General features: G+C 39.5%; 1 protein-coding gene and 1 pseudogene across 2 annotated transcripts in view; both read right to left on the reverse strand.

Annotated features, from left to right (window-relative positions):
• Window positions 1-792: 792 nt before the first annotated feature.
• On the reverse strand, window positions 793-3090 carry LOC138158788 (large ribosomal subunit protein eL32 pseudogene; annotated as a pseudogene).
• A 111-nt stretch (window positions 3091-3201) lies between these two features.
• LOC138158784 (MARVEL domain-containing protein 2-like) overlaps window positions 3202-13320 on the reverse strand; it is a 58016-nt gene continuing 47897 nt past the window's right edge. For both annotated transcript variants that reach the window (XM_069085013.1, XM_069085012.1), the window contains exons 5-7: window positions 12507-12678; window positions 7265-7315; window positions 3202-5729 (exon numbers count right to left, since the gene is read on the reverse strand). In XM_069085013.1, coding sequence (XP_068941114.1) covers window positions 5607-5729; window positions 7265-7315; window positions 12507-12678 — 346 coding nt within the window. In that variant the 3' untranslated portion in view covers window positions 3202-5606. The remainder of the gene's footprint in view (window positions 5730-7264; window positions 7316-12506; window positions 12679-13320) is intronic.

Consider the following 13320-nt stretch of genomic DNA (forward strand, 5'->3'; position numbering starts at 1 on the left):
GAATTTCTGATTTCGCTGTCTTCCTGCTGTTCCATGCTTTGATCATTTTGGCCCCCCAAAAAAGGAATCTTAAGTTGGATTGCTGTGCTTGCTTTGCTTGCTCATGTTGCCACTCAATTACTTGACTTTTGAGCTTTTTGCCACAGTAGAACTCTGCTTCCAGAGAGGAGAACTTTGTCCCCAAAAGCTGGGGTTTTCTTAGCTGCCAGAGCTGTTAGTTGGATGCCCTCTCAGAAGCCTCCACAGGCTCTGGAACCTGGTCACCCCTCCAGGACCTCCACCCTAGACAGCAATCCAGATCCAAGCAGATTAAAGCAAGAGTGATTACTCCTCAGAAAGGTTGCTTGGTTCCCCTATAGCCTGTAGACCAGGAGCTCTGAAGCAGCCACAAAGTGACGGCTGCATGGCTGCTGTGCCTCTCAGTTGCTTCTCCCTCTGGGATCTAAGGCCAGACCACACCCTTGGACCCCCCTGTTCCCAAAGTCCACACTGATCTCTCACTTTGTCTTTGGCATTTATGGGTTGATAATTGTGGAAACTGCCACAGCTGCTGATGATCCACTCTCCCGAAGTCCTTCCAGCTTTCAGCCACAGGATGGTTGGGGCCACTCTGGGGCTAAAGCCTTGGACTCATGGGTGCTGGGCTCTGCTCCCAGCACGCCGCAATGGACTCCTCCTGTCTGCCTTGCTGGGCTGCCTTCAGCGGGAGATTTGTTTCTCTCGGTCACTTTGTGGGTTCTGTAGCCCTAAAGTTTGTTTAGTCATATTTTATAGGTATTTGAGGTGATTATGGGGGGAGTGCGTGGAGTTTCCCTGCTTTTATGCCGCCACCTTGGCTCCGCCCCCCCCAGTCTCTCTTTAAAAGGTATTTTTTATTTTTATTTTTGGGAGGCAATCAGGGTTAAGTGATTTGCTCAAGGTCACACAGCTAGTTAATGACTGAAGTCTGATTTTGAGCTCAGGTCCTCCTGACTCTAGGGCTGGTGCTCTATCCACTATATCACCTAGCTGCTCCTATTCATTCTCTTTGTGATCAAAACACCTTAAGCCTCAGTTTCTCAGTTAATATCTGCATTATCCATTGCATGAGGTTATAACAAAAGTGCTTCTAAACATCTTAAAGCTCTATTAGACAAGTGAGCTTTGATGACACTGGATTATCAGCAAGTTCCAGAAAAGCCAATTACATTATGAGTTAAAAAAAATACAAACAAAAAAAAAAACCCAAACTACATGAAGATGAACTGATGGAAAAATGAACAACCAAGCCCCAGTCCAGTGGACTGACCCCAGAACAATGCAGTGTTTAATTTCAGAAGTCTTTAAACATCTCAGCTGACGTCTCAACCACCTTTAAATGCCATACATACTTCTTCCGTTGGAAGTACAAGTATTGTATGGTGCCCACTGAAATGTACAGATTACTCATAGTTATACATAATTGTCTGGAAAGGACTTGCTAAACTGTTAGCTTGTTCCATTTAAGAAAGCTACAGTCACCCAGTTTGGTGCACATCTGATACCTTTAATTTCCTTTTACCTAATAAAGCAGGTGATCTAAAAAGATTTGCCATTCAGTCATGTATAACTCTTTGTAACCCCAATTGGGTTTTTTTTAGCAAAGATACTGGAGTGATTTGCCATTTCCTTCTCCAGCTCATTTGAAAGATGAGGAAACTGATGCAAACAGGGTTAAGTGACTTGCCTGGGGTCACACAGCTAGTAAGTGTCTGAGGCCAGATTTGAATTCAGGTCTTCCTGACTCCAAAAATCTATAAAGATTATGAGTCATTAAAAGTACTCACAAATCGAGTAATAAAATCTTTTTTTTTTTTTGGTAGTACTTTATGGGTTTAACACAAATAAAAATGTGCAAAGCTTTTTACTCATTTTCTTCACTCCTCAGTCTAGCGTTTGGATTGGTGATCTTGATGGCCAGCTGAGCTGCTCTCTCAACAATAACTTTCCGATTCTTAGAGGAAACATTGTGAGCAATCTCAGCACAATAAGATTTGTTGCACATCAGAAGTACTTCTAGCTCTTTGACATTGTGCACCAAAAACTTCCTGAATCCACTTGGCAGCATGTGTTTTGTCTTCTTATTGGTTCCATAATCAATATTGGGCATCAAGATCTGGCCCTTGAATTGCCTTTGCACCCTGTTGTCAATGCCTCTTGGTTTACGCCAGTTTCTCTTGATCTTGACATATCTGTCGGACTGGTGCCGGATGAACTTGGTCCTCTTCTTGACGATTTTAGGCTTCACGAGGGGTCTGTGGGCGGGCATGGTGCCGGCGAAAAGACAGTGGCCTCTCCACTGGAAGTGCCGACAGAAAGAGAGAAGGCGAGTAGTAAAATCTTGAGGGGCTGCTCCTCATATCTTTCATCTTTTGATGAAATTCAGTGTAATTCAATCAAATTAAGAGGCAGTTAAGTGGTGCTATGGATGGGTGCTGAACCTAGTGCTAAGAATACCAGCGTTAAAAATCTGGCCTCACATACTTACTGGCTGTGGGACCCTAAGCATGTTATTTAATTTTTGTCTGCCTCAGTTTTATCTCTAAAATGGGGACAACTGCACCTACCTCCCAGAGTTGTGAGGGTAAAATGAGACATTTGTGAAACACTTTGCAAACCATAATGTGATATATATAAATGCTATTAATTTTCCCTAAGTAAATGGGAGTAAAAATGGCACCAGGGTTGTATCAAATGAGATGACATTTCTGAAATGCTGAGCCCAGTGTGTGGCACCAAGTAGGTGCTTAATAAATGCTTGTTTCTTTTCTTCCTTCCATTATTATTAAAGTGAAATTGCTGCTGTAGATAATGCATCGAAGAGTCATTTCTGTCAACACTGATCCGTCAGACTTTATGGAGGCAGTTACTATTGACATGTCAGCAGGTATTATAAGTCCTAAAACTTAACGCTTAGTGGGAGAAGTAAAACCTACTGACCAGCAAGGCGGAAGTGGGATGTTCTTTACTGAGGAACTCTATTAATAGGTAGAAGGTGGTTTTGACCAGCCGTTTCACATGATGAGGAAGGCAAAAATAAAACTGGTGATGAAATCACAGGAGCGCCTACAAACTCTGAGATCACTCTTCCAGTTCTTTTTCTAATATATTTGTTTTTCCAAGTAGTGGAACACCCAATAAACAAAAAAGTTCTAGATAAACAATGAAAGGGTACACATAAGGTAACAGATAACTAACATTTTAATACCCTGAGGTATGGACATGTAAAAAAAGTTACAAAATTAAAAGACTTTTGTAGGTTAATATTTACAACTGTAATACAAATTTTTATCAAGTTAATTTTTCCAGTCCTTGATTTTATTATCTAGTAAGTTTATATTTCCACAGAATATTGACAAATAAACACTAATGATTACTTTGTTAATAATGAAAAAGGAAATTCCTTAGGGCAACTAACACACTTTCTAGATGTGCTTTTTTTCTCTCAGCAGTAATCTTGAACATTCAAAGTATAAGTGATAAACTATGTAAAAAATTCAATGTGACTAGTATTTTTTTCAGTGCCTTACTACGTGCAAGGGGTTACTCACAGATGGCCAAGTGCATGGGGCAGGAGGGGTCACACTGGACACAAGTTATTGCTCAATACGGTCAAATAACAATTTTTAACATTACAAAAGCTTCCCATGATTTATCTTTTGTGCTTTTGCTAAGAATGTCCAAGTTCTCATAAATGAAACAATTTCACTTGTTCCAAGTTATTCCATTCTGATGTACATACACATATGTCTGAAAGGAATCAGAAGAACCCTTACTATTTGGAAGATTCCAGATTAAGGTGAAAATATGGACCTTGAGATATCACAGTCTAATGGAGGTATAGGGAGGGAGGGGTAAAACATTCATACCCAGAGGCTCTCTTTACTATATAATGCCCATAGGGCCATTAGGGAGAGAAGTCAGTCTGAATTGTGAAGACCAGGTTATACACTCTTCCTATTCAACGATTTTAACATCTATTGAAGCACCCATTCCGGGTAAGGCACTGTCCTAGGCAAGGGGGATACAAAGACACAGACCCTGCTCTTCGGGAGATTATGTTTTTTTTAAGCAATCGGGGTTAAGTAACTTGCTCAAGGTTACATGGCCAGTTATTTCTGGGTGGGGTGCTGAGTGTCTGAGCCCGGATTTGATCCCAGGTCATCCCGACACTGGGGCTGGTGCTCTTACTCGCTGAGCCACCTGGCCGCCCCTGGAGATTATTTTCTAACAAAGTGAGGGATGGGGAGAAGATGACATGTATACAAATATAATAGAACATGTACACAGATAAATACAAGGTAGGGCATGATAGGGGCAAAAGAAGGGGTCAGAAAAAGTGCTCTAGAGTCATCAGACAAAGGAGAGAGCACTTTCAGCTTGCGGGGAAAAGCGCTAGTGCTCCAAACTAGCTACTAAACATGAGAATTCTCAGGGCAAGGATGAGGAGGAAGAACATTGCTGATATGGAAGAATGTCATGTGGGAATGCACAGATTTCAAGAAATAACAGTTGAGTGTGGAGAACAGCTATTCCAGTCTGGCTGAAATGCATGAAGGGGACTTTCGTGAAGTCAGCATAGAAAGGAAGGACCTAGTTATCTGAAGGACAGATGTGAGGGATCTTTTTTTTGCTTTTTGGAGGGCAATTGGGGTTAAGTAACTTGTCCAAGGTCACATGGATAGTGTTTGTGTGTATGTGTGTATGTGTGTGTGTTGTGTCTGAGGCTGGATCTGAACTCAGGTCCTCCTGACTCCAGGGCCGGTGCTCCACTCTCTGTGCCACCTAGCCACCCTGTGAGGGATCTTCTGCATGGCTCTGATGAGTACAGTGTTGTTGGCCCTTTGTTGGCATCACCCCTAGAGTAGGTTAAAGGTTGTTTTTGTCTCTGCTCGATATTGAATATTTTCTTGCTTTTGATAGTAAAGCTTAAGAGCATAAAATGGGAATTGATAATATCTGAGCTTTCTGGTTGGCTACATAGGGCTTGCTGATTAAGGAACTTTGTAATAAGGATGCCTTATATTTCTTCCACTCATGGAAGCAGATGACAGCTTTGGCTAGGAAAAAGGGAATGGAAAACCCGAGGGATAGCAGTGTGACAATACAAATAAGACTAAGAATATCTTCATGTTTTCCACTACCAGAGACACTATTTCTGCATCACTTTTCCTGAGAGCACTTTCTTATTTTATTTTTTGGAGGGCAATTGGGGTTAAGTGACCTGCCCAAGCTCACATGGCTAGTTTTTGTGTTAAGTGTCTGAGGCCGGATTTGAACTCAGGTCCTGACTCCAGGGCTGGTGCTCTATTCACTGCGCCACCGAGCCGCCCTGTGAGAGCACTTTCTAAAGAGAAATAGGCATAATTTTCTTCAGAAATGAATTCATTCTAAATAAAGGCACATACTGAATTCAAAATTAGAGGTATCTGAATGGAAACAAACCTTTTAGCACTCATACAGACTAAAATGGCCAAAAGCTGGTTTCCAATAGCAACCAATTCTAGATATATTGTGAAATTGGTAAAGATGTGGCAGTAAATAAATATCAAACAAACTTCCATACAAAAATAATTTTCTGATATGGTTTAGGGAAAACCTTGTATATTCCAATTCATAACTTTATCATATTCCTGAATTCTTTGTTTTATGTGAGAAAGTTTATTCTTTAGGTATTCGCAACGTTCCTTTTTTTCCAAAAATGTAGGATCCTGTAAGAAAGACATCAAATATTTCATGATTAGAGTCACTTTTATGGCTTCTTTGAGACAAGGGAAGACAAAAGCAAATGTAATCATATGATGATGTATCTATGAGAACACCTTTCAGGACAGACTTCCTATAAATGCATGCCAATACCCAGTAAAGACTATTTACAATTAACCTATTAATTTTTGAGGTGCCTGCCTTTCATGAAATGAGAGTGCAGTCTAATGCAAAGAATAGTGGATTAGGAATCAGAAGACCTATATCCAAGCAGATTTTGCTATCTCCAGCTTATGACCCTGAACAAATCATGAACTCCTCTGATTCTCAGGTTCTTCATCAATAAAATGGAGAGAAGGTTGTAAAGTGAGCTCTCTGTAAACTGTAAAGCACTGTATGTTTACAAGATATTATCTTACTCATGCATCAAAAACATGAAGAAGAAATATAAAAGAGTCAATAAAACTTCTTTCTACCATCCTATGAGATTAAAGAGGGGACAGAAGAAGAACAACCCAGAGTACCAGGACTCTCATTCTAATTTTTTTTTTAATTTTGAATTCCATATTCTCCTCTTCCTCGCAGCCCCTCCCCCACCCATGGGAAAGCAAGCAACAAATGATATCAGTTATTTGATATCAATAAATGATATCAAATATCAATCAATATTATCAATGTGAAGTCATGCAAAACATATTTCTATATAGATTATGCTGCAAAAAAAATCAAGAAAATAAGGAAAGAGAACAATAGCATGCTTTAATCTGTACTCAGATTTCATCCATTCTCTCTCTGGGGGTGGACAGTATTTATCATCATGAGTCCTTTGGAACTGCAAGACTTTCATTCTCATAAGGAAAAATAAATAAGAAAAAGAATTTGGGAACTAGCAATCAAAACTTAAGTTATTTAACCAGGATATGCTAGAATTTGGTTCAGAAAGAAATTAGAAAAGAAAGTATTGTGGGGAGGCTAGGTGGCACAGTGAATAGAAAACCAGCCCTGGAGTCAGGGCTTCTGAGTTCAAATCTAGCCTCAGACACCTAACACTTACTAGCTGTGTGACCTTGGGCAAGTCACTTAACCCCAACTGCCCTGCCTTCCCCCCCTCCAAAAATAAATAAATTACAAAAAATTTATTTAAAAAAAAGGGGGAGGGGGAGTGGCTAGGTGGTACAGTGAATAGAGCACCAGCCCCAGAGTCAGGAGGACCTGAGTTCAAATCCGGCCTCAGACACTTAATGCAAAAAACTAGCCATGCGGTCTTGGGCAAGTAACTTAACCCCAATAGCCCTACCTTTTCCCTCCAAAAAAACCCCCAAAAAACAAACAAACAAAAAAAGAAAAGAAAAGAAGGTATTAAGAATTCAGTTTTAAATCACATACAAGTAATTACTCTGCCATTGAACAGTTGTTGCTTGGATACAGGTCTCCTGATTACATAAAAGTAACTACTCTACTATATAGCAGTAATAGCCTGGGTACTTGGCTATTCAGTAGCAGTTAAATTAAAATAGTTAAAATTTATGGATATACTTACATTCTTTTTCTTCTTAAATTCTTGAAGAATTTTTGAAATTCTTTCATGTTCCTAAAAGTATGATTATAAAATTGAATATGGGAACTTTCTTTTACTCAACTCATAAACTTCACAAAGTAAGGGGGAAATTAGAATTGAAAACATTTTTTCCTACTAAGATTACAACAAAAGCAATTGAATGACATCCCTTCCCCCAACCATACAATTATATTAAGTAAAAAACGAAATAAAAAAACTTTAGCTTTAAGTTTTCTAATTTCCCTGCAAACATTTATTCAACAAACGTTTACTGAGTACTGACTGTGGTCAGCATAGTCTGTGCCTGGGAGATACACAGAAGGCAGACTCCCTCCCTGCCTTTTGGGATTGTTTTGTTGTTTTTTTCAGTCACGTCTGGCCTTTTGTGTGGGGTTTTCTTGGCAAAGATCCTGGAATGATTTGTCATTTCCTTCTCCAGCTCATTTTCAAGATGAGGAAACTGAGTCAAACAGTGTTACGTAATTTGCCCAGGGTCACATAGCTAGTATTGGAGGGCAAATTTGAATTCAGGAAGACAAGTCTTCCAGACTCCAGGCTGGGCACTCTATCCACTGCACCACCTAGCTGCCCTTTTGGGAATATTTAGCAATATGTGACTATCTTCTGCTCTATCATCACATTAAAAATTTTTTTTCTGTTAGAATTTTATAAGAAATTTACAATTTTACAAAATTTTACAAATTTTAAAAATACAAGGATAATTCATCATCAGTATATTATGTGTTGTGAATTTTTTCCTAAGTAGTGTGATCAATTTGATATTTCATACATAATCTCCAGTGTAAAATTTTGTTAAAATAGCTAATTGTTGGTGGGGAGGGAATAGGGTGGTTAGTGAAGAGATTAGGGATACTGTCTACGGTTAAATCCCTTGACAAGACTTTCTCCAATTAAATATTTCCTCTAGAGAAGGGCAGAGTCAGTTAGTGTAAAATCTGATCTGACAAAGTAAGCTGATTTGGAGATTTTCTTAATTTTACATGATGTCTAACCAGGACTACTTTTTAAAAATGATATTTTTTAATATTAGTTAGCAGATAGGGAAGAATGGGAAATTATCCAAGTCTACTATAAAATAAAATAAAATAAAAACAAAGTAACTTCTTGCACAGTGGCTTTTTCTTCAGAGAGGATTTTCAGTTTGCTTGCTCCTCTGAGGAATCTTCAGTGACTGACGGCCTTTAGTTCAGCATTTAAAGCCCCTGACAATTCATTTATAATCTCTAACCTGCCTTTTGGGGCCGATTATACAATACACCCTCTCTCATGCCTTCTGTCTGCCAAACTCACCTCCCTGCTATAGCCACAGACAGTATCAAGGTCTTTTTGCCGGCTGTCCCCCATCCCTGGAATGCTTTCCCTCTTCATCTCTGCCTTTTAGAAACCTAAGCTCCAGAAAACCATTCCTCAAGATCTTTTCTGATTCCCCCAGTCATTCATGACATTCTGCTTCCCCCCATTATTGTGTATTTATTTTGCATATATCCTGTGTTTACTGATCTGTAAATATACTATATGCCAGAAGCTCCTCGGGAACTGGTATTATCTTAATTTTGAATGACTGATATAAGCCATGGATATAAGCCATGTTAGTTTCTTGAAATAGTCATTTCCCTGTGAGAGTCTTACCTGTATTCAAAAGCCTTTCCCTCCTGGTAGGAGTTACCAGGGCTCCCATGTTCCTGGGCCTAGCCTTCAAGACCCCAGGACCCACAAACTCTCATAATATATATAAATGTTATATTATATAAAAATATATAAAAAGGATTTTTGTGGGGCTGAGATGGATAATCACAGTGCTGCACTGGTACACATGAAATGTTAAAGGACTGAAAGGAAGGCTCCCATGGAGTAGTTATGAGAGAATATGCCCAAGGAGGGCACTAGGTGGCACAGTGAATAGAGCACTGGCAACCAGGAAGACTCATCTTCCTGTGTTCAAATCTAGCCAAAGATACTTCCTAACTGTGTGACCCCGGGCAAGTCACTGTTTGCTTCAGTTTCCTCATTTGCAAAATGTGCACACGCTGGAGAAGGAAATGCAACTCACTCCAGCATCTTTGCCAAGAAAACCCCAAATGCGGTCATTAATAGTCAGATATGAATGAAATGACTGAACAGTGCCCAAGAAGGTATGTGTAAATTGTAATCTACACCAGCTTAGCCAATATCCATATGGATGAGATCAAGGACTCACTGAAATACTAAGTAGTCAAAATAGTCAATGTAATTATTGGTCCTGCTTTTTTTTTTCCTTTTTGGAGGGGGAGGGCAGGAAATTGGGCAAAATGACTTGCCCACGGTCACACTGCTAGTAGGTCCATGGTCCTACTAAGTGTTTGAGGCCGGATGTTTTTTCTTAAGATAAGGGGAGAGACAATTATACTATGGCTTCATAAATTTGAGTATTTATTTGTAAGACTACATTAAATGACAAAGAATATAAATATTTCTGCTCCTGTATAAGAAGGAACGCCCTAGCACCTAGCAAAGACAGATCTTGAAATTAAAAACTACCAGTTCCTCCAGGGCTCTTTCTAGTCCCAGCTGCCCAAAAAGCCTCTGAGACCTTTGCCTAGGTGGGAGTGGGAGAGAACAACCAGTTGCCACTGAACAACCTTTTTATTGCTGATAATTCTTTTTTCCCTTGAAAAATTTATAAACTCCGAAACAACGAATGTGAACAGTTCCATAAAAAAATAAGAAAAAAGAAATAGCACTGTAGGTGAAACTGTGTACTTCTGTTTTATAATTTACTTTTTTTTTTTGGGGGGGGCGGGCAAGGCAATCGGGGTTAAGTGACTTGCCCAGGGGCAAGTGTCTGAGGTTGGATTTGAAGTAGGTCCTCCTGACTCCAGGGCTGTGCATAATTTGCTTTATAAAAAATGGATATATTGGACTTAACTGACTTGCTTGTCGGTGTCCCCTTCTGAATTTCTTTTAGCTCATCTTATATGGTTTTTTGAAAAAAAATTATTGATTTTCCTTTTTTCTATTTACAATCACTACTCATTCATTAATTTCATACCAATTTTTGTTAAAGCTCGTTCTTATATCAATTAAATCTAGTCATGGTACTATTTAATCTGCTACTATTTAACCTTGGTTACCTTTGTAATCAAGACTTCTTAGACTGTTTTCAATTTCTCTGTCTGGGTCCCCTTCCTCTCTGTATCAGAGGACCATGGACCTCCTGAACTTGATCTTGACTTGCCTTCCTAATACAGACACTCCCCCCTCCAAATTTCTTTTGCTTATCTAGACTCCAGGACCTGTCTGGTTTTCTCTTACTGCCATCTAAACAAGAATTTTTAATTTCTTTTTTTCTTTTTGGAGGGCAACTGGGGTTAAGCAATTTGCCCAAAGTCACAAGGCTAGTAAGTGTTAAGAGTCTGAGGTCGGATTTGAACTCAGGTCCTCCTAACTCCAGGGCCAGTGCTCTATTCACTGCACCACCTAGCCGCCCCCAAGAATGTCTAATTTCAGCACAGAATTGGTTTAGGAAAATCCCATTCACAATTGGCCTGTACATACAGTTGAAGTCCAAGAGCAATGTAAAGGCTGCTCAGTAAGGCTGCACTTTAGACCATCCACATTGTAGATCTGAACAACTTTCCTGAGCTCCCCTCAGCCCCCACCCCTGGAACGAACTCCCTCCTCCTCCCCTTTCCTTCTGAGAATCCCTAATGTTCCTCAAGGCTCAGTTCAAACATCACTGCCTCCTCCTAACTCCATTATCTAGTACAACTTGGAATACACCTTCTATGTATATGTTTCCTTCCCTGATAGAATTTAGACTCCTCCAGGGCAGGGGTGGTTTGCTTTTTTGTCTTTGCCTCACCTCCCCTGCCTCCCCCACTTCAGCAGAGTACCTGGCACAAAGAAAGGGATGGAATCCTAAAAAAGCTACCCCCAGCCCCAGTATTCTAACTTCCTGGTTCCACTGAACAGCAGGCCCACTGCCCCTACCTAGTCACTCACCCCCGCCATCACTCCATATCCTAACTTCTTCATATATGCCTCCCTGCTCACTAGAACAACAAGTGTGTCCATGTGATGGGATCCCAGCCAGTGCCCCAGACCCATTCCTCATATTTCCCACAGAAAGAGCAGGTGTGTCCATGTACTGAACCACAACCACATCCATCTAGTCTCAGGACCACAATACTCAGTCAATTAGAAAGTAGCACCACCAGGGTGCCCAAACAGGACGTGGAACCCAAAGCTAGAGAAGGGACTTTCTCTAAGTAGGCACTGGTGCAAAGTAATAGCAAAAGCTGTCCCTTATGTGAACTTATGGCATAGAGAGGCTTGTCATAACATCATTTTCATACATATGTGTCCTGTCAAATGGGTTTTTCTGCATTGTGGGTAACCGCATACACAGTTCCACTGTGGCTGAGACCCCTCCCCTATTATCTAACCCCTTAACAAACCCCTCCTGTATCTTTTTAATACTCATGATTTCTGTTGTGTAATTACATCTTTACCCTATAAAAATCCATCTTGCTTTATCTGAAGTTGCTGGTTCCTCTTCATGAGAGGCGTCAATCTCAGTAAATGCCTATACTTGGATTACAGCTTGTCTGACTGAATTCTTTGAGACCGTTTCACCACAACATGAAACCCCAACAGTTTTTGGTGTCCCTGGGTGGGCAGAGTAAACCGCAACAAAAGCACCTAATAAATGTTGATGTATTGATGAGATTATTTCCTACTTTCTGACTACACTCTACACTGTCCTCCCTGGTACCTCTGGTCACAGAATGTTCTCACCCACTATCCACCCAATTCCCATCAACTACAATCTTACTTATCCTTATATGGTATATGATGCCTTAAAATTTCTTTAAGCCTTTTTGCTTCTCATCCACAAATAAATGTGATCTCCTTTACTTTTGAACTCTCATACTACTTCGTATCCTTGAATATTTTTGTAATTTAAATGGAAAAATGAGTGTGAATTAAGCTGGATAACTGATGGGAAAAAATTATAACAGACTTGGCTTTGAGGTTAATCTTGCCACATGACCTTACAACGTAGTTTGAAAACAGATGTTGACCATTCGTTCTGCCAAAAAATTAAGATGATTTTCTTAAACTCAGAGGACAGAACTAGAAATGGAATGTTCTAAAAGCATGATTTGTATTTCTGCCCATAATCATCGATTTCTTTCTTCAGTTGCCCATAGGCACTTCTTACCTGTCTGTTTTCTGAGTGATGTGGTAATCTGCTCATTACTGCATCCAACTCATCAAATTTTCTGAGGACTGCTTGGACTTCAGCAGACAGTTCTTTATATTCTGAAAACTGGTCTTTGAAAACAGCTTTATAACGTTCTCGTTCATCATCTGAATGAATCGCAGGGTACTTTCTAAATGAAAAAAAACCAAAAACCCACAAATGTGTAAATCTACAAGACAAGTAAAAATGGTGCCTTCAGCCTGCTCTTACACAATTGCTATTTATGCACCTTAAACTCAAAGAAAAAGCTAACAAATTAATGTCTAAGTCAGTAAAGAAATGGTGGAGAAGGAAATGAAAACCAGAAAATGGCAATTTATCACAATTTTAATATGAGACATTTTTTTAATTAATTTAATATTTTATTTTCCCCCAATTACATGTAAAAACAATTTTCAACATTATTTTTTAAACTGAGCTCTAAATTCTCTCCCTCCCTCTCCACCCCCTTCATCAAGCAATTTGATATAGGTTATATATGTGTATAATCATGCAAAACATATTTCCGTATTAGTCAAGTTGTAAAAGAAAATAGACCAAAATAAAAATCCAAGAAAAATAAAGAAAATAAAAAAGTATGCTTTGATCTGTATTCAGATTCCATCAGTTCTTTTTCTAAGCATGAATAGCATTTTTCATATGTTAAGTCCTTCAGAGTTGGCTTGGATCATTGTACTGCTTAGAATAGCAAAATCATTCACAGCTGATCATCTCACAATATTGCTGTTACTGTGTACAATGTTCTCCTGGTTCTATTCATTTCATTTTGCAT

The sequence above is a fragment of the Petaurus breviceps genome, unplaced genomic scaffold (assembly GCF_028583685.1).
Source record: "Petaurus breviceps papuanus isolate PSGF00001 unplaced genomic scaffold, PetGlider_PUasm1.0 175, whole genome shotgun sequence".
NCBI lineage: Eukaryota > Metazoa > Chordata > Mammalia > Diprotodontia > Petauridae > Petaurus > Petaurus breviceps.